Source organism: Salvia hispanica, chromosome 1 (genome assembly GCF_023119035.1).
Source record: "Salvia hispanica cultivar TCC Black 2014 chromosome 1, UniMelb_Shisp_WGS_1.0, whole genome shotgun sequence".
Taxonomy (NCBI): Eukaryota; Viridiplantae; Streptophyta; class Magnoliopsida; order Lamiales; family Lamiaceae; genus Salvia; species Salvia hispanica.
Window position 1 is genome coordinate 10,609,716 of NC_062965.1, and position 21,669 is coordinate 10,631,384.

The following is a 21,669-nucleotide window of genomic DNA, read 5'->3' on the forward strand; positions in this document are numbered from 1 at the left end:
TCACATGCAAAAAGAATTTTCTATAATTCACTTTAATATTTTTATTTAAAAAAGTTACTATTAGATTTAATTTTTTTCGGTATCGACTGAGTTTTACAATGTATAATATTTAATTTTAAAAATAAATAAAGTACAATTAAATTATTTTTTAAGGCTATATTTATTTTGAAACACATAATGACAATAAACTATTTTAAGTAACTAAAATTACAAAAATAGTATACTAATATTTAAGGTCCAAAATGCCCTCAAATATTAAAAATTCACAATTTTTGTACCCGAGTTCTTTTAGTCTTATCGTATCAAAAATGCTATAAAAAAGTTTTAAGGACCATTTATGTATTTTTCGACAAGATCAGAAACTATTTGGGTAGTTCACTCTAAACAAAATCATTCATATACAACATCGACATTGAAATATGCGAAAATGGAAATTAAATTTTTTTGGTCATGCTTTTCGGTTTCCTATAATACGGAGTAGTAATTAAAAAGTATACTCCTATTAAAACTTTCATTATTACTGTTTTTTTATTAACGCCGCCGATTTAAATTTAGAAATTTCAAGATCAAGATTGTCACATGTTCTTTTTATTCGAAAATGCAAGCTAAATAAGACGTACAAATTGGAATGACAAAAGCGTATAGTGATCCAAACATTTCACAACTTTCTCAATAAAATTCTAAATCAAAATACAAATTAACGTCACTTTATAGTAATTTAACAAATCTCCAAACCTCCTAATTTGCCGTAGTTTATGAATATTAATCTTATAACACTGACATCGAACAAAATCATGATCTTCAAATTTTACTTATAATATTTATCAGAAATTATATTTTGAATATAAAATTACAAACTAAATTGCATGTAAGTTGTAACTCTGCCAGTGACAAGTATGCAATAGATACATCCGATTCGGAATAAAACATATGTAAAAGAATCCATTTCTTTAATTTCATTACAAATTCCTACTTCCAACATAAGAGCTGCTAATCTCTCTCCCTCCTTGTATAGTTGTATCGACATTTATTCTTTACTACAGTATTTGCTAAAAGCAATTTTTTTAAAAAATCTACACCCATAAAAAAGAATGAAAAGAATACAAATTACTACTACATTTTAGTTGATTCATGGACCAAACTAAAAAAAAAAAATCAATTATCTTGTTGTTGTTGATGGTATTGTTAGTTTCGACATTGTGTCGCTTTTACTTAGCGATGCCAAACCGAGCCATTTGCTTTGGGTAAGCCACCGACGGATGGGATTGACCGGCAAAGTTTCGGCTACCGACCGAGGCAGTGCATGGCTTCCCTCCACCCCCGGAGACCCACGTGCAGCCGCTAGGCGCGGGAGGCCCGGTCGGTCGCCCCCGTTGGAAGGAAGGCAGTAGTAGATTTGTGCCCCTCTTCGTTATCCATTGCTCCTCATCTTCATCTAGAATTCGAGTCGCTTGATACGGTTGTACCATAAGCAAAAAAACTAGTACCGTGATGGCTAAAAATGTAACAAACCTCATCTTGGTATTGGATGTAGAATATTAGCTATGTGAAAATACAAATTGTGGGTTTTGGAAATTGGATTGGTGTTGAATTTTGATATGTGATGTTTTTGGGAGTGTGTTGTGTGTGTATTTATAGGGCATGTAAGAGTGGAAAAGTTTGCCATACACGTAGGTTTGAATTTGATCGCTGACCAAAGGATTTTCACATGAGATAAGAGGAATTGAATTGGTCGTTTTATTGAAAGAAACGGTTTTTTATTATTATATTATATAGTTTTGATGGAATAATATATGTTTGCCACAAAGTTGACAAGTATATATTTCGTATGCCCCTTTTTTTATTGCTCCGGTAAAAGTTATAACAAGTCAATAAAAATTATTGACAAACATAATTCGAAATTTTCATATTTTCATAAATATTTTTTTGGTTTGACGTAAACAAGATATTAACAAGTCCTCTAATTTGATGAATTTTGTTCATTAATGCAATTAAGTATCTAAAAAGAAAAGTAAAATTCAATAGTTAATTAAGGTCTGATATCTGGCAGGACACCTATAACGCGTCTCTTACGTGTTTTGTCACCCGAAACATGATAGAAGAGTGCGTTACGAATGCACTTACAGAAGTGGTCGTTGTGTTAATTGAAGATAAAATGGTTCGATTTCATCCGAGTGACGTAGGAAAAAGAATTATTTTGAACTTTAGTGAAATGAATAAATTTTTATTTGATGAATTTTGTTCATTAATATTTTCATAAAGTTTAAAACTATTAAATCTTAAAATATACTCCCTCCGTTCGTGAATAAGAGTCCCGTTTTTTCATTTTAGTCTGTCCGTGAATAAGAGTCCTGGTTCATAATTATCATAAATGGTAAAGAGGCCCCACATCTCACCAACTCATTTCTCTCACATATCATTTAAAACTAATATATATAAGTGGGATTCCTGTTCCACTAACTTTCTTCCATCCACTTTTTTTAATATTTATTAGAATCCGTGCCGTAATAGAATGAGACTCCTATTCACGGACGGAGGAAGTAACCTCTTTGATTTAATTATAGTACTATAAAATTGTAATTATAAATAATAGTCACAATATATTGTGTGGTAGTGGTTCTTTCATGATACGTGGATAAAAGAACAACATCTTGACTAAATTATCCTCTTATTAAAGTTGAAAATCTTTTGCCCGCGTAAGAATTGGATAAATATTAGAAAATGGGATCCATAATTCTTGGTCATTTAATTTGCCTCCTTGCATATCAATCCATACAATTTCATGGCACTGACTAAATAAGATTGTGAACATACAAAAATAAGGAATATTAGCATCTAATATCATAAAATTTTCAAAAAGTTAGATTTTTCCCACGAACTTTAAAACTGGCAAATAATATCACGAATTTTACCCCGTGTTTGTTTTTTTCCACGAATGAAAAAATTCTCACAAATAATATTACGATACCAATTTTTTTCGTAGTTTCTCGACAACAATTTTGAAAGTTTCAAGTTTTTCAATTTTTGAAGATAGTTTTTCTTGAAGCAAACCCTCTAAAATTGTTCTTCAATCTATTAAATAACATGAATTTTTTCATTCGTGGGAAAAAACAAACACGGGGTAAAGTTCGTGATATTATTTGCCAATTTTAAAGTTCGTGGGAAAAACCCAACTTTTTGAAAATTTCGTGATATTAGATGCCAATATGCCTAATATGAAAGTTGTTTTTTAACAAATTCGAAAGAACTAATTAGGTGACATGGCTTGTTAAAATTATTGATTTATTCTGACAACTAATTAAAATTTTTATATTGACATAGATTGATGACATGTTTACGTAATACGCAAACGTTAAACAAGATGATATAATATTGCAGGGAGTGACACAAATTAAATTCATGATTATATTAACTTAGATGTGATCTATCTTAAGATTTGTTTGAGAATGAATAGTTATTTTTAAAATCCTAAAATAGAAAACCATAGTTAAATTACTAAATGCATTTAATTATACAAAATCTGCTTTTTCATGCTTCTAAACATTTTTATTCTTATTTTAAAATACGTCCAAATAAAACAATAAAATCCAATTATAAAAGAGGAGCTCTAGCTCTTCGTAAATTAAAAAACTTATAAATTGTGAGTTTCATCATTATCAGATTAAAATTAAAGATGACAAAATCAATTAAAATATTCGTAGTGCATTATCAAACTGCAATAAATAAATTGTATAAAATTAATTATTTCATTTTTGGTATTAACCCCTGATCCTTTCCTTATTCGAACTCGTATATAGTGTCTTTATATATACATTATACATGTATACACACAATTACAATTTACATACCTCATAACTCACATCGAAAGAGAGAATAATGAGCAACTCTCCGAGTCCGAGAAGTGACAGAAACGACGTCGCGATCGTCTCCATGGAGGTGGCGGCCGTACTTGGAGAGAAGTTACACGCTACGTTGTGTTTCGGCGTTACGCAGGCGGATGTCGACCTTTTCTTTGGGCGCGACGGCGATCCGCCACCTGGATCGTTGACGCAAGAGCAGAATAATTATTTCCAGAATTTCAAAATTTGGAGCGAGCAGTTATTTCCGACAAACGGAGAGGAGAATGGGAAAACCCTAGCCGAAAACCCGACCAATCGTCCCGTCGTCGGTGACCGGAGCGAGGAGGCCGAAAAGGGCTGTTGAGTTAATCTAATTGCCAATTTTTTTTTTTTTTATTTTCTGTTACATAAATAATTGTGATTTTTTTCCATTATATTACGACTGTGTTTATATCTCTACTTTTTTTTTATGTCGCAATGTGTAATCTAAAGCTTGGTGTAGTCTAGTTATATATATGAAGTTGATTTCAAATTAAAAAAAATATTACATAGTTGATTGTTATGAATAATTGTGTTTATATTGAATCTACAACACAGTTATAAGACAAAAACAACAACCAAAAAAATTATTAATACTATAAGAAAAGAATATTGTTGAGAAAAATATGGGTAAATTGTCTAATAAATCAAAAAAGATGGTCAAAATTTTGATCAAATCTGCACTTTTCAAAATCTAAAAATTAAATCACGAAAAGATGAAAATTTCACAATTATCCCATCTGCATCTATTCTAGTGAAATATGCAATGATATGTTAGTCGATTTTAAATATGTCACTCGTCACATGAACATGTACTTCCACAATTATCCCATCTTTCCTGATTTATTTGAATTTTTATTTTCCCAAACTCAATTTCATGTTATTCAAGGTATAAATGAAATTTCTCTTTATTTTTTTTTTCACATTTTAAATTGATCATATTTATGTTTTAACGTAAATATGAATTTGTGGATTTTTATCATTTTAATTTCATTAATTTTATCATGTTCTGAATTTGTGGATTTTTATCATTTTAATTTTACTTCGACTACAAATGAGTTGTTGCGAGTTAAAATATGTAAATTCTGCTAGGGTGTATAAAGAGGAAACAACGTGAAGACTGAGAGGAGTGAAACTTAGGTAGATGCTGGAAAAGAGGAGAATATGTACTTGAAAATATGTAATAACAATACAATACTGCAGATGTAGTAAGAGATACAACAACATCCATGATTTTAAGTTACATAATTATTGATACAAATTAAGCCAAAGAGGGTGGTGAGTCATGGTGGTCTAAGCCAAGCAACTTTGAGATGTTATTGAGATCAAGATCTCGAAAATCGACTTGAGAGAGCGAACGTCGATAGAGGCCGGAGTTGCTCTCCTTGAGGTGATTAGCAGCTTCGGTTAATGAGGCGAGAAGCAGAGGATAATTCTTTATGTTTTTCAGAGCATTCGGGTGAGCCTCGGTTTTTGCAGCACGGTTGTGGAGAGCACGGAAAGCTGCAGGAGTTGGAGATGGCGGTGGGCTCGACGAGCTATTGTCCGTTTCCTGTTTGGCATATGCATCTTTTCCGGTGAATGTGACCTTTCTTTGGCGGTTGGTTAGAGCAGTTGGGGAACATGGCAAGGGACTCGCTAAGAAGAACTGCAATATTGGCATCAGAAATTAACCACTTTACCATTAGGTCAACACACGCACAGTAATTTGTTACTCTATTGGTACTGACCTCGTCTCTGAGGGCTTCAGCTGCAGTTCCTCGGATGGCGGGGTCAAGGGATAGAAGTCTACTCAAAAGCCCTAGAGCGGATTTTGGAAAATGCGGGAATGCATCCTCCAAGTTGGCCTTATACTGCTGTGGTGGCCGGAAGGTTGCCGGTGGCTTCACCGTCTTCCAATACTCCTCTGACGGCGATCCACACAGCTTGAAAATCCTGTGCAGTTGTTCAATCTCATTGCGGCCGGGCATGATAGGCCGCTTCACGAACATCTCGGCCAGGATGCACCCGACACTCCATAGATCAATGCCAACGCCATAATCCGTGGCGCCAAGAAGTAACTCTGGAGCTCTATACCATAGTGTCACGACCCGGCTAGTTAAAGGCCGTCGCGGCTTATTCTTGTAACAATTTGCTAGCCCAAAATCCGCAATTTTGAGCACTCCATCTTTATCGATCAACAGATTAGAACCTTTTATGTCGCGATGCAATATTCCCTTGTCATGGCAATGCTGCAGCCCCGACAGGAGTTGCATCATGTAGCACTTTGCCTATTGAGCTAATGTCAGTGTGTGTGAATGATATGTAAGGTTGTGACCCTAGAAAATAGTATCGATCGTTACCTGAGGCTCGGTGAGTCGAGAGATGACTTTGGTCAAGTCGGAAGGCATGAAATCGAACACCAAATAGAGACTATATTGCATTCTTGAAGTTGCTATCCCTTCAAGCTTGATTATGTTGGGGTGGTCAAGCTTCTTCAATATTATGATCTCCCTTGCCATGAATTTCACACTCTCCGGCTCCGATGTGTCCAATCGCACCTTCTTTAGCGCCACAATCTTCCCGGTCACTTTCTCGCGCGCCTTGTACACGTTGCTATACGTTCCATGTCCTACCTGATGATCATATATTCATGAATCAGGATCCTGATGCATATAGATACAAATAGTCCAGGAAAATTTGGAACATTTCGTTTACCAATCCATATGTAATAATTACTTTTTTGAAATAATTTTACGACTATCTACGAACCTTGGCTAGCTTATCGTAAGAATCGGCGGTTTTGGGGACCAAGCCGGCCAAAGCATCCGGCTTGACATTCTCAACGAGCCATCTCGGCCATCCATCCACCGTGGTCGTGGTCTCATCAACGGCCACGATTTTCTTCACTGAGATCCTCTGCGAACTGTGTTTCCTCTCGCTCTCCCTGCTGATCCTCCTCTCTTCCGCGTCCCTGTCGACTCTCACGTAGCTGCCGTCTCGTTTCAGCCTCTCAAGCGTCGCTGTGCTCGGGGGGCTGTATGGACCCTTGCCTTGAACGCACCCCATTAATGCTAGTTCCTGCGGCGGTGAATCTCCGAGTATGGGCTACGGTTATTCCGAGGAATGTGGGTGTCGATAGTGATTATGATCATGAGATGATGGTCATGAATAATGATAATATGTGAGGGAAGTAAAAAACAGCTATAGCCGGCGATGCGATAATGCAATGTAAATTCCGCCAATTAACCAAGAAATATACCAAGAATTGTATGCATCATCGATTATTTATTATTTTTTGTTTGGCTATGTTAGGCAAAAATTTGACAAATGGGATTTTGACAAAGTGTACACGATTTTTTTCTATAGATTTGTAATTGTTTTTATGTGTGTTTAAGAGATATGTAATATGTTATAAGTGTTGTGTTTCATTTAAACTAACTAAATTAGGGTTTTACATTACTTCAAATTTATGTTTGTATGTTTTTGTTACAGGAAATAAAGTTCGAAAAATCGTACAATGTTCAGGTTTGATTTTTGAGTGTGGATATGATTCTCATTATAATAATGAACATTACGAATATATCTAAATAAATTTTTCGTAATTTTATGTTAAATCAAGTTTTTTATACTAATTCGTTCCCTTTATTTTAAAATAGTTACGTTTGAAATGTTAGCTGGATTTATGTTATTCATTTTACAATATTCAACACACAAGAATAAATAGCAACATGAAAAGAAACCTCCAATATCATAAAATTCACTTGCACTTAATTCAATCTTGTTCACACTTTTGAGTTAGTATCATCAATTCCTTAACTACAATTTGATTTCTTGTTTGCCCTCTAGAGTGCTTGCTTGACTCTCTAGCGGGCAGATGAATCTAGTAAGGTGAGTCGTGGCCAGGGCTGTCAGCGTGCATCTCCATCGAGGTATCGTTAGAGCTAGGGGGGTTAAGATCTCTGGTTTGGGTGCTGCTATTATCATTGCCCCGTACAGCGTTGTTGCTTGCATACTGGCTGCCTTGCGACGGGTGGTAATGCTGGAGGCTACGACGAACGGGACTGGAGAGGGCATTAGAGAATACAGTGTTTTTAGGTTGGTCTGAGATGCCGGAACGCAATCCTTGTCCAGCAGCTGAAGGACCAAATACATTTGATGATATTGGGATTCCTGTGTGAGCTGATTGCATTGCAGTTTGAGAAAGTTGCTGAGTGAGGAGTGGTAGCGATGGAGTCTCATCCGTCCCAAAATCGAGTTCGTTCTGCAAATTTTCAAAGTTGCACTAAGATTTTAGAAAGTGGAACATAGAAGAATCCTGCAATGTTGCAGCAATTGAAATATAAGGGCAAAGTAACATACACTATCCATTTTGATAGTTTCCAAATGATAATGAGACATGCAGTTCCACAGAAATAGATTTTGCCACAATTTTATACAGAAATATTGGCGTCAGATTTGAGTATGACGAAAAACATAGTTCAACCAAGGCTCACATACAAATGACAAAACACGAGAAAAATAATTAGGCCCCTATTATCATATCAGCCAACATGCAGATTGTTAGGGGCGCAGGGCGCACCCGGACGATACCGGTAAAAATCAGGGAGTGGGGTGACGGGGTGCAGTAACAGTTAAAAATTTTAACAGGAAAAAAGTAGGTGAATGAAGAATTGAATATACTGGTAATTAACCGTTAATTTAATGCAACAAAGAGGCTAATAATGAATCTGACTATGCCTGTACCCAATAAAGATTACACAATTTATTACTCCCTCCGTCCCATGGTCAGTGAGGAATAGGTACTGTTGTTTAGTGACTAACTAAAGAGAGAATAACGCAGAAGGGAGAAAAAATTAGAGAGAAAGAGTAGGAACGATGATAAAGTAAGAGAGAGAGAGAGTTTTGCCTTTTGCCAATAAAAGAAGTGCATCACGTTAGTTGGGACGGCCCAAAGAGGAATACAACTCACTTACCGTGGGCAGAGAGAGTACTACAGCAGAGACTGCACAATTATAGAGAATCGTTTGAGAATTTATATTTCTCTTTACCTTCTCAAAAAGGTAAATAAACTTTTTTAAGTGAAATCCAAGGGAAGAAGATAAATTCAAAAAGGCAAACAAACATAACTACCATATTTACCTTTTGTGTGGAGAAGAGGTAAAGCTACCTCTTCAAAATTGAAGAAGGTATAATACCTTCTAAAATACCCTTCCCATTATTGAAGAAGGAGTTTTACGAAGAAGAGGTTATGGTAGTTAATTCTCTTTACATCTCTATTTATCTCCTCCCTTGGAGAGGGAGAAGAAGAGGGAGCATTGGTAAATATGGTAGTTATTTCTCTTTACCACCTGTACTTGTAGTGCCACCAGGAAACTAAGGGATAGGAAAAAGAAGAGGTAGAGAGGAGCGGAATGGAAGCCAAAATAAAAGGAAACAGAGAGAGAACAATATGATGATCCAAGAAGCGAAAAGTGAATTGAGGTTCAGACAACCATCAAATTGTCTAATGAAACAATAGCCACAAAATGAATACTATCACTTGAGTCACTTCGAAACCAGTTTCCACAAATTGTAGTGTCCTGATATCTACAATGGGAATTTGATGACCTACATAACATTCTAATACAGAATGGTAGGCTTGCCACGTCCTCATCTCGCCATTTCCCCAAAACAAACAACCAATCAAATACCATTTACATGAGTCTATTATCTCAACAATTTTTTTATAGCTTTCTGTAAACAATCCATCCTAGTGCAGGTTATCAAAAGATACAAAATTTTGCTGAAAAATGAATATAATATTAACTGAAGGCCTTGTAATTAGTTGAAAACTCAGTTAATGTTGTACAAAGATGACTAGTTGCATTATTCATCAGATCATAGCAAATACATTAGACTCAATTTAACAGGAAACTATATATACTAATTGACATCCCTGTGGCTTTTGCATACACAATAATACAACTCAAGGAAACAAAGTTAAAATGTGCACAAAACCTGGTTTCAAAACCAGGCGACTTTTAAACGGGCATAGAAATACAACGTACAATCGCAACTTAAATCATAGGAAAAGGAGAGACCTGCACATAGGCGAGTATGTCACCGGGCATCACTCTAATACCATTTTCTTGCTGCCTCAAAAGCCAGCTATAAAGCTTCTCCTACAACCACAAAACAGATTAGGATGGGTTAAAAACAAGGTTAGCCTCTAAATCATCCAAACGCATTATATACTTGGAAAATATATACACACCACATATATATAGAGAAAAACGCGACATTTCAAACATCAATTCAACAAAATAAAATAAAATCCCAAAAGCATACAATTCAGCTGAAACAATCATCGATTATGCAAAAATTAGCCTAGGAAATTATCAATCATGAAAAGGAGACTCAAGCAAAAAAATTCTCCACTCCTTCAGCTCAATCGCTCGAGACAAACAGCCATAAAATCGAATTAACGATATACAAAATGAAAGAAAGAGCCACCGAAAGGGGGGAAAACAAACCATGGCGTGTCGCTCTCCGGCGTGGAAGGAGAGGCGCTGGTGGTTGACTGCCTGCGAATAGAGCTGCGAGAGGGAATTGGCGGCGCCGCAGAAGGCGGTGTACATGCCACGATCCACCTCGTCCAGCCGCGTCGCGTCGGATTTCCTCTTCTTTGCCATTCGCAAAAGGAAAAAAGTCAAAAAGTGGAAAGTCCGAAATGGAAAATCGAATTTGTTCCTTGTTCGCTTGGATTGTGCGGAAAGGAAACCCTAAGATTTGGTGGACGGTGCGTGGGCAGTGCGTGTTGTGTGTATTTGTTGATTGGGGTAAAATATATAAGCAAAATGGCGTGGTTTTGATTCCAACGAGGAAGGTGGAATGGAGAAGGAAACCGCAGATTTTTATACGCGGGGCTTTCGGTTTCGTGAATTTGCTTTGCCAATTGCCACGTTCAATTTCTTTTAAATTTTATCTTTACGAATAATTTTATTAATTCGTCAAATAAATTGAATCATGAAAAATATGAACTGAAATAAATGAAAAAAAGTTAGTTAAATGTTAATCTCACTCACTTTACCCCAAATTTAGGGATTCCTTTACTATCTCTTTCATTAATTATGGGTGTGGAATGTTGGAGTTATATTAAATTATTCAGATTTGCATATCCAAATAAATTAAAAGAATAGATCCAATGAGATTCAATAGTAACTCATAGGTTCTCATAAATAATTCATGCAAAGAATTATACCTTAATCATTATTTCTACCGTTCAGAAGTTATCGAATTTCTCTGAAGAATCGATGATCGCTACTATGTCTCTGTGTAAAGTTCTTCGTACTCAACCAAAAATCTTCTAATCTATTTTCTGAATTCACATTATGACGATCAGCAAAGCTTGACAAAATAGCAAAAGGAACAGACTAGAAAGAAGAATGACAAAAAAAAACTTTGGACCAAAGAGATTGAAATTTCAACAAATTCAAGAGAGAAGGGGGCGAAATTATGAGGATATATCTCTTCTGTCTCGTGTCTAGTGTCTAGTGTCTTTTATATATAGTTATTATGGGCCAAATTAGGGATCTATGGAGGTTGGACTTGGATCAAGTATGTCGGACTTTTAGGCCATCAGCAATGAAGCCGGAAATTCCGCCGCATGTTATTACGACTCCCAAAAGTTTGTGGGCAGTCCGATGGTTTTTTAGTAGTTCTATTGTGAGGGGATTTATACCGTGGAATCGGTCGAAAATTCCCATTTCAATTTTTATTAATTTTCCATTTATTATTTACACTTTTTTTACTCTATAAATACCCCTTCTTCACACCTCACTTCATCACCCCTTCACTCCAATTTCTTCTCATCTAATTATCTTTCATTCACAAAAAATGAATCCCGATTCTCCCCCTACAAATCCCAACAGATCTTCATATGAGAGCCATGTCTCCAGCTACTCAGAATGCCTTCTACACCTTTTGCGGGGGATGGGATGACAACAATGCCAACTTGTGGAATCGTGACAAGAGGTATCGACCAACAATGGCCCTCGATCTAGGTACCGTAGGAACTTATGGCTCCGGAATTGACCTAGCCGCTGATTTTCCGATTAACCTTCACGACAACGACATATCAGATAGCTCTACCCTCCCCTCCCGATGTGGTTACCGGCGCAAAAGGAAAGGGTCAGGAGAAGCCTGCCCAGGTTGGTGCCAAAAGTTAAACCTTGGAAAAGATGGTCTTGGTGTCAGGTGCTACGTTGACGTTTCTGAGGACTCGATCTTTGCCAACTAGTAGAGGGATCAACAAATTTTGGATGCGAATCGCAGAAAAGTAGAACCACCTGAAGCTTGGTTGAGCATGGAGCGCAACTAAGATCACCTCTGCAAGCATTGAGGTCGGGTCCAACAAGATGTGTCCAAATTTTGCACTATCTACTAAAACCTCCAAAGGACGTGGGGCAGTGTCCAAAGTTTGGACGACATTCGCCACTTGGCCTAGAACTTGTGTTTTACTCCCTCCGTCCCAATTAAGTTGAGTAGTATTCATTTTTGGGATGTCTCAACTAAATTGAGTCATTTCCTTTTTCGACAAAAAATAAAACATCCAATCACTCTTACTTTATTCTATCACCTACTTTAGAGCATTCACAATTGGGGCCGATCAAATGGCGCGTTGATCGGCTCCCCATCGGCCCCCCATTGCGACGGAGGGGCCAATGATAGGCCTCCCCACCTCCCCCCCCCCCCCAAATGGCCGATGTATCGGCCTTGGCCGACCCTATAGGGTCGTCGATCGGCCCTGTGATTTTTATTATTATTATTTTTTTGCTGAAATAGAAAGAGAGAGGAAGAAGAAAATGCTGGAGGAAGAAGAAGAAGAAAGGCGGCTGGAGGAAGATTAAGAAAATGGAACCCTAATTTATATTTAAACTATAACTTAGTGGGCCAATAATTTTATTAAATAAATAGATTATAAATTAGTGGGCCAATAATTTTACTAAATTTATGGACATAAATTAAAGATGGCCTAATTTAGGTTTTCATTTAATTAATTAATAAGTTGTCACATATTTCAGATAAATTAAAATTTATTTCATGCACTATAATATTTGAACATTTTAATTTAATTAAGTTAATAACATATTAAATATAAAAGTTCAAAAATATTAAAACAAAATATTGATGATGTGAAAATGAAATGGAAAGGGATAGACCCTTTAAGAGGGCCCTACCATTGCAGGGAGATAGACCCTTGATAAAATGATGATGTGGAAATAATAAAAGAGCGAACTGCACCAGAGGACCCTAACTTTTCGGCTTGTTTCACCGGAGACCCCTAACTTTAAAAAATCCCATCACAGGTATCTAAAAAAATATATAATCACAAACCGTCATGTTTTTAAGCATAGAGATTTCTTCTATGAGGTGTTGAGGCAGTACGCAATAATGTCCAGAAGGCGGGTGCACGTGAAAAGAAATGACGCGACAAACTTCGTGTGATTTGTAAAGGGCGAGGCTGTGAATGGTATGTTTACTTGAGGAAGCTCGAATCACACAACGGCCAGGATTATGTGGTGATGAATATGCAACACGATCACGCGCACACATGCTCCCAAGTGTTGGATCAGAATGGCTGACGGCAAAGTGGCTAGAAGATCAAAGCCAACCTTCACATTCCACTGACAGCTATACGGTAGTGTGTCGATGAAGATTTTGGGTTGAAGATAGGTAGGATGAAGGCATATCGGGCCAGAGAGCATGCACTGGACGGCATATTCGGCTCTGCGGCTACCCAATACAAGAACTTGTTCTACTACAAAGCCGAACTGGAGCGGACGCACTCTGATTCCAGCGTACATATACATTATGAGAATTCGAGGGATTTTGGCGCCGTGGGTCTGAGATTCTTGAGGTTCTACTGCTGTCTAGGTCCATTGAAAAAGGGATGGAAGCAGTATTGTCGGCCAATTATATTCTGCGACGCTTGTTTCTTGCGAGGAATGCACAAAAGACAGCCCAAGACAACAATGAGAATTAATCCCAACAATGGCTGGTGGCCGATTGCTTGGGCTGTGACTGAGACCGAGAGTTATGTCCAGTGGAAGTGGTTCGTGGAATACTAGTCTGACGACCTTGAGTTGCATGCAAATGGCGCACGATATGTGTTTATGTCTGACCAACAAAAGGTATGGCCACTGTGAATTCACTATTGCATAATGTACTTCGGATGTGATTTAGTTTTATCTGTTATTATATCAATACAGTATGTACTGTCACTGTAAAATTGTGGTAATTTTTGTTTTGTTGTGCTCCACTCGGTGGTCAGGGTCTTGCTAAAGTGAATGTTGAGGAATTCCCACAGAGCGAGCATCGCTTCTGTGTTCAGCACATATACAACAATTTCAAGAAGAGATTCGTCGGGGAAAATTTCAAAGAACGGTTGTGGGAAATTGCTGCGAGTACCACCCTCGAACATTATGTGGACAAGATGGCTGCTTTGCAGACCGAGTATCCCCAGGCACATCAGTGGCTGACTGGAGTTGCTCCCAAAGAAAAGTGGGTCAAGGAATTTTTCTCTCCACATGCTTGTTGTGATGTGCTCCTCAAAAACATATGTGAGACATTCAATTCGAAGGTTGCATTGGCTCGAGAGAAAGCAATTATCAGCATGTTGGAGGACATTCGTTCCAATCAGATGGAAAGAATTCAGATCACAGGCCAGTGGATCAAAATCTACGATCACGCAGTCCCTCCTGTTATCAAGGAGCTTGTGGATAAGTGGTACTCGTGGGCTTCATCGTGGAGGGCTACTTGGAACGGAGAGTCTTCGTACCAAGTAACAAGGCCGTCTGGGCAATATGTTGTCAACATGCGCGATTTTACATGCTCCTGCAGATTGTGGCAGCTAACAGGAATCTCGTGCACTCATGCTATCGCAACAATCAACAAGAATGGCGAAGATGTGACGAGATACGTCTCCCGCTATTATTTGAAGTCAACAATGATCATGCTGTACGAGAATGTCCTTTACCCAAATAATGGGGTTGACAATTGGCCCAAGAGTTCTTATGGTGCATTGGAACTGGCGCCCCCGAGGTCAAAGCGACAACATGGTAGGCCGAAGAAATTGAGGCGTGAGGAGCCCCATATTCGCCTTCACGCGGACGGAGGTGAGTCACTGTGACGAACGTTCATGATGCGATGTCGCCGGTGCGGTCAAGAAGGTCATAATAGGTGGACATGTATCAATGATCCTCGTGTTGGGGTTTGTATACTAAAAGATGCTTTGAGCGTACATGCCTTCGTACAGTCAGCTTGTGCATGTATAAGAGAAACGCCACGTTCACTTGTTTACCTAATTATGAGAATAAATAATATTCCCTCTGTCCCATTAGAAATGAAAAGTTTTCCTTTTTAGATTGTCCCAATAAAAATGAAACGTTTCCTAAAATGGAAACAACACTCTCTCTACTTTTTCTTCTCTTACTTTACTCTCTTTTCATTTACTCACAAAACACCCCAGCATAAAATCTTGTGCCGGAAACCAAATGTTGCATATTTATTGGGACGGATGGAGTATAATATAATGGTTTATTATTAAAATATGATAAACAAGTCTAAGGCTTTTTACTAAGAAGGTCAAGTAGGGAAATTCGATGAATCTCCTCATGAGTTTTCCAGTAGGGGACTTGGCCAGATCTAGTAAGAAGAAAAACGTATTCACAACCTAGATAGGCTTTGGCTACCTATTGGTACGGTTGCGGTGTTTGTGATAATTCTCTCTTACCTAAGACGAGATTAGTAACACCGGTGTGGTAAAGCACTGAAAGGATCTAATATGAAATGTATTCTTTATTGCTATCTACTGTAAGAATATATTTCAGAAATTTTAGTATTTTCAAGTCTATGGAATTAATATCAATATTGTTTATTCAGTCATACGCCACTTTGACTTATCAATATGTGATAGTTTGTATTTAACTCAAGTTCATGATATCTTGGTTGGTAGTAATTGAATAACATGAAGGTATTGGAATATTATTTCATAGAATTCGCATGCCCAGTGTGGTATGATTAAATCCCTAAGGGGTGATCCCCAAGAGGTGTTTGAAAAATGAATTTATTATTCAGAAAACTGCGCAGTTGGAATTTATTCCACGAATAATAAAATAAAGTTTCAAACTAGAAAACCTCTTTGGAGAATTAATTTAATTCTAGTCACATAGCAAACAAAAGAATTAACTTGACGGATCAAGATAATCTTAAACGCGGGAAATATTAAAAATAAAATGGACCCAAGTTATTTTGTAATTTGGTGATTTAGATGGGAGTGCAATATTATTCTTTAGTGGAACAAAATAATATTCCATTGATAATATATTAAATCATGTGTCATTTGATTTAATTAGATATTTATCTAATGGGTGAGCTCAACATCTATTTCACTCCATGGATCCCATTCTAGCCCAATAAGTCTTTTATAAATAGTGGTGAGATGTGGAAACCCTAATATACTATTGACACAATTCACAACCAAAAACCCTAACCCTAGCCGCCGATCACTCAGCCTCTCTCTCTCCTTCTTGCCTCGATTTTCGAGCCATAGAACAAGGAGATCTAGGGTTTTGATTTAGCCTTGTCTTGTTCATTCTAATCCATAGAATTGAATCGAGATAGATTTTTTTGTGTGGTGTTCTTCCTAAATCTCACCAAAGCTATTGTTGATTATTCAAGATCCGCCCACACGGATGAATTATCAAGGACAAGGGAATAGATCGGAAGATACATGGTCGGTAAACTAGGGATCGCCCGGAGGTGCAGCAAGCAACGTCAATCCGATGTCGGATTATGAGGTAACATTTAATTCACGTCGAATATGCATGTTTATGTGAATATTTGATGTGTGATCTATAGATCTATGTTTATTGCATGAAATTGGAATCGAATGCATAATCACCTAAATATATCCGTTAAGGACCTGTTTGTTTTTCCGTGTCTTCCGCTGCGGTAGTCCCAACACCTCGGACAGATGCTCGTGCGGCGGTGGGGGAGAGTTCGCAGCACACCGGGTCGCGTGAGCGTGGTGAGAGTACTTTGCCTGAATCGTCAAACAATCGCCAACGCCATGAGGTAGTATTCATTAAGCATCTGCAACTATATTCTCTACTCGTACTCAGTGCTTTCTCATATATACTATACTATTTATTGCAGCCTAATGTTTCTGATCCGGGACCTTGCACTCGGACCAGAGCCAGGACTCACCCTCAGCGATGTGGCCGCCATGGTGATCAAGATTGACTGCCTTACATACCATAAAAACATGTTGTTTGTTTTGGATGGGTTCAATGTTCGTATGTTACAAAAATACTTGTTTTTGCTTAATATTTTGTGGCAGTGCGATGATTTTGCTTTGTATGTTAAGCCTGGTGATGTTACAAACTACTTTGTTTTGTATTTTGTATTTGGGTGGCAATGATGGCATATGATATATTTTGGTGGGATGATATAGATGTAACAAATATGATGATATATGTTTGGAAATGATATATTTTGGTGGTGCAATGTGATAGAGAACTTCGTCGGGTTTTTTTCATTTGGGTACATAGTTCGTGATTTCGGTCATAGTTTAAATACTTCATTCGTGATTTCAGTCATAGAGTCAATTAGGGTTAGGCTTCATTCGTGATTACTGTCATAGTTGAAATACTTCATTCGTGATTTAAGTATAGTGTTGAATAACTTTATGTGATTTAAATCATAGTTGACTACTTCTTTCGTGATTTAAGTCATATTTGAAAAATTCATTTGTTGAATAACTTCATGTGATTTCAGTGATAGTTGTTAAGTCATTGAATACTTCATTCGTATGAAAAGAAAATGTAATCAACATTATAACATAACGAAGTAGTCAACACAACATAGCTTTGTTATAAAAGTAGAAAAATTACAATGCATAGCACCAATATTGTGATTTTTAACTTTCGGGAAGTTGTTGCTGTTTTAGCAATTTTTGGCATCAAATCTTCACACTCTGCAGTTTTCATGGCCAGTTGTAACTTCAAGGCTTCAAACTCATCAGATTTCATGCGCAGTCTCTCTTGAATAACACCTTCAAGTAGCGATTTGGCTCTAAGCTCAGATTCAAATTGGTCTCGTTTAAGTTTCACTCTCTGAAAGTAACCGTCTTGGCTTGGGGATAGGCCCGCATCAACCCATCGAAAAAACTTGCAATCATCTCCTGCGGAATACTTTGTCGTTAAATTTTCATCCAACAAAATTAATGGAAAAACGAACAAAATACATCATTTTAACCTTCCATATTGGGCAGCGATAGTAACGTCTACCCGGGTTAGCAGTCGTCCTAGATGTCACAAGCTCAGCCTCAAGATCGTGATTACAATTCACAATTTCGGGACGAGGCCGATCCCAATTGAAGCTTGACCCGAAAGATTGAGAAGAAGAAGAAGAAGAAGAAGAAGAAGAAGAAGAAGAAGAAGACATTGCAACATGACCTGCATTCAATTCAACATTACAAAATTCAAATCAGCATTGCAATTTCACCGAAAATTAGCACAAAACCTAAAATCATAATTCCAGGTGCCCAACTGTAACCCTACAACCATAAAATTCAACTAGGAACTGCAAAAAATAAAATTTCAGATGCCCGACTGTAACCCTAGAAAACCTGACTTGACTACCCTAAATAAAATTCAACCAAGAACTGCAAATTAATATGAATGATATTCTAGCAAAAAACAAACAAATCACTATTTCTCTCTCAAATGAAATCCCCTAAAATGTGGATACCACTGAAACCGTAAACCCTTGCCGCAAAATAAACCCCTAACTCGTTGGCGCCAAGCGACCAGTCTAGTTAGGTATGGCGATGCTTGGGGTTCACAAGCCGACGAAGAAGTAAGGGACGGAAGGAATGAAATCCATAGAGAGGGAGAGATAATATACTAGTATATAACAAAGATGAAAGAAATACGAAAGAAAATAGGAGAATGGAAAAATAGACTCTAGGATGTTTGGCATCTCTTACACAGCAAAGTAGGTGTGCAGAATAGGTATACAGAATAATGGCAAAGAGACTAAATTGCCCTTCAGCCCATTTGGGCATTTTCGTCCGGAAAATGGCAAAAAACAAAAGGTTTGTGATTATATATTTTGTTAGATACCTGTGATGGGATTTTTTAAAGTTAGGGGTCTCCGGTGAAACAAGCCGAAAAGTTAGGGCCCTCGGGTGCAGTTCGCTCATAATAAAAAAAAAAGAAGGGCCCTTTGGGAGGGCCCTTCCATAGTGAATGCTCTTACTCTCTTAATTTTTCATAATTTATTCCTCTCTCCTACTTTTTAACACAATTTCTTAATCTTCGTGCCCAAAAGTTTTGACTCAAATTAGTTGAGACGTAGAGAATAATATTTTTTAGTACTACAACTACTTGTAAGTATAGCAAGGTAGAAATAGTTTAGCTACGGATAAGCACAAAGTTGTCGAACTAAGGAATGCTATCACAGATTGGCTATCTAATACTAGACTTCTATCCCTATTTGGAAACACGGTGGTTGGGTTTGATCAAAAAATAAAACAGTATATGAAGCAAATAAAGAGAGCATATAAAAAATGGTAGCATAAAAATATTTGAGAAATGGATGGAGACAAAAGGGAATTCTAGGGATTTGCTTTAATAGTATTGCCTATACGGAAAATTAATCACTAAGGTTGTCAGGCTTAGATTATTACTCCAAAAATCTCAATTAGATCCCTAAGATGTCCTCACTATCAATTAACAGTATATTTTTTGGGAGAATTAATTGGTAAGGTAACTAAGTCCGTCTAACGTGCAAATACTCTCTCAATTGCTTTACATGCCAAGAAATCATCATTAATGTGCACTCAAACATGAAACATTATCGAACAACTTAGAATAAAGTAAACATGAATAAACAGATATCAGAAACATGAATTGTATAAACTAAAGTAGTTACTAACACATCCCTAGATTTCTACAGATTTAGCTACTCATAGACAAATAACATAAATCTATACTTTGTAGGGAAATCATTGAAAATATAAAAACAACTAAGATAAAAACCAAAGGAAGAATCTTGTATGTCTTGATCTTCTCTTGATTCCAAGTTTAAAACTCCAAGTGTGGTGGAAAGATATAAAACAAGGGACAAGAATTTCTCAATTTATCACTTAAGTATAGATTGCAGCAAAAGGTTCCTTTGATGAAGCTTTAGGGGGTATTTTAGCCATCAAGTCATGGTCCTCAATATGATATATCTTCTATCCCAACAAGGTAAGTCTTGGAGAGAAAATAGGTTAAATCATGCGCCACCCAATTCCAGTGGGTCACTGGCTATGATCCACCCAACCGCTGCTAAGTCTCTGATATCTCTGAATAACATCGGGTTGCTTTCTACGATCTAGCGATCGCTGGTCGTGTTCTTCTTCCAGGCAAAAATTCCGAGGCAAACCGCTGCGTCTTTGGCGGTCGAGGGGCTCCGTCAGCCGCTGGCTGAGCCCCAGCCGACCGCTGGGTGGCTCTTTTCCTCTAGTCTTGTGACTTCGACTTTTTCCTATCTCTTAAGACTCTATTTTGCACGTTTCACACAAAACACGTCAAAATACCAAAATATATAAAATATGCAATGAACAGACATGTAATGCACTTTGATACTCAAAACTAGGGATGTCAATCGGGCTAACCCGCTCGGGTTCGGGCCAGCCCACTCGGGTCGCCGGGCTATTTGGGTACGGGTCATTCGGGTTATGGATTTTTTGGGTCATAAATTTTCAACCCTAACCCTAACCCGTCGGGTTTTGGGCTAATCCATCGGGCTATTCGGGCCTAAAAGCTTTCGAAAATAATCTCTTGTATCAAAATTTTCTTCTATAAAATGATTTTAAATTTTAGATACTTTTTTCTTTTTAGTTTAGAATCATATAAAATCTTCAAATTTTCATAGTTTTCTTCAATAAGTACTTGAAAAGAAGCCTTTCATCTCGGTCAACTACAATATAAATTAAAGCATGTGTTCGTGTCATTATTATGGCATTGTTCGTAACTAATTCTTTATGAAAATTAAAAATCATATCTTAGATGAATCATTATTAAAATGATAAATATATTAAGATTTTGATGGGTTAGTTCTTAATTTTGTCTTGATTGGCTTTGGTGGTGGTAAGACACTAGTAGCAGATGATGGAACGGTCTAATAATGAGTTGAGATGGAACTTGAAAGCTGATATTGTGGGATCTAGTGAAAAAGTATAAAATGAAGATTGAACAAGACTAATGATTGTGTAGAATGAAGATTGAGGATTCAAAAATATAAAAAAAAACCCCTAAAACTTAATATTTTATAATTAAAACTCACAACCCATCGGGCCGACCCGCAACCCGTTCGGGCCAACCCGTTTAACCCGCCAACCCATTCGGGCCAACCCGTTTAGCCCGTTTTGTATTCGGGTAATAAAATTATAGCCCTAACCCGCTCATATTACCGGGTTGTTCGGGCCGGCCCACGGGTTTCGGGTTGAGATCCCTACTCAAAACGAACCAAATAATGACCTTAAACGAGAATAATGACCTTAAACAGACCAAATAATAACCTTAAACGGACCAAATAATGACCTTAAACGGACCAAATAATTACTCAAAACAGACATGTCATTACTTTGATACTCAAATGGTGCTAAATCCGAGCGTATCACTCACCTTTCTCATGCACACAGTATGGAGTGTCTAATTTGCAAAGACCTTCATGATAATGGGAAGCACGAGCTCATGCCGGGTAACTATGGACCAAA

The 21,669-nt window shown here is 37.3% G+C and overlaps 2 protein-coding genes across 2 annotated transcripts; both read right to left on the minus strand.

Annotated features, from left to right (window-relative positions):
* Positions 1-5,116: 5,116 nt before the first annotated feature.
* Positions 5,117-6,926, minus strand: LOC125204945 (probable serine/threonine-protein kinase At1g54610). The gene is made up of 4 exons (XM_048103751.1): positions 6,630-6,926; positions 6,221-6,493; positions 5,609-6,148; positions 5,117-5,526 (listed from the first exon to the last, which is right to left on the minus strand). Exons 1-4 carry the CDS (start codon positions 6,924-6,926, stop codon positions 5,140-5,142), a joined length of 1,497 nt encoding a protein of 498 aa, XP_047959708.1. The 3' UTR covers positions 5,117-5,139.
* A 663-nt stretch (positions 6,927-7,589) lies between these two features.
* On the minus strand, positions 7,590-10,727 carry LOC125201652. The gene is made up of 3 exons (XM_048099854.1): positions 10,373-10,727; positions 9,941-10,021; positions 7,590-8,121 (listed from the first exon to the last, which is right to left on the minus strand). Exons 1-3 carry the CDS (start codon positions 10,529-10,531, stop codon positions 7,741-7,743), a joined length of 621 nt encoding a protein of 206 aa, XP_047955811.1. The 5' UTR covers positions 10,532-10,727; the 3' UTR covers positions 7,590-7,740.
* Between the last annotated feature and the right edge of the window lie 10,942 nt (positions 10,728-21,669).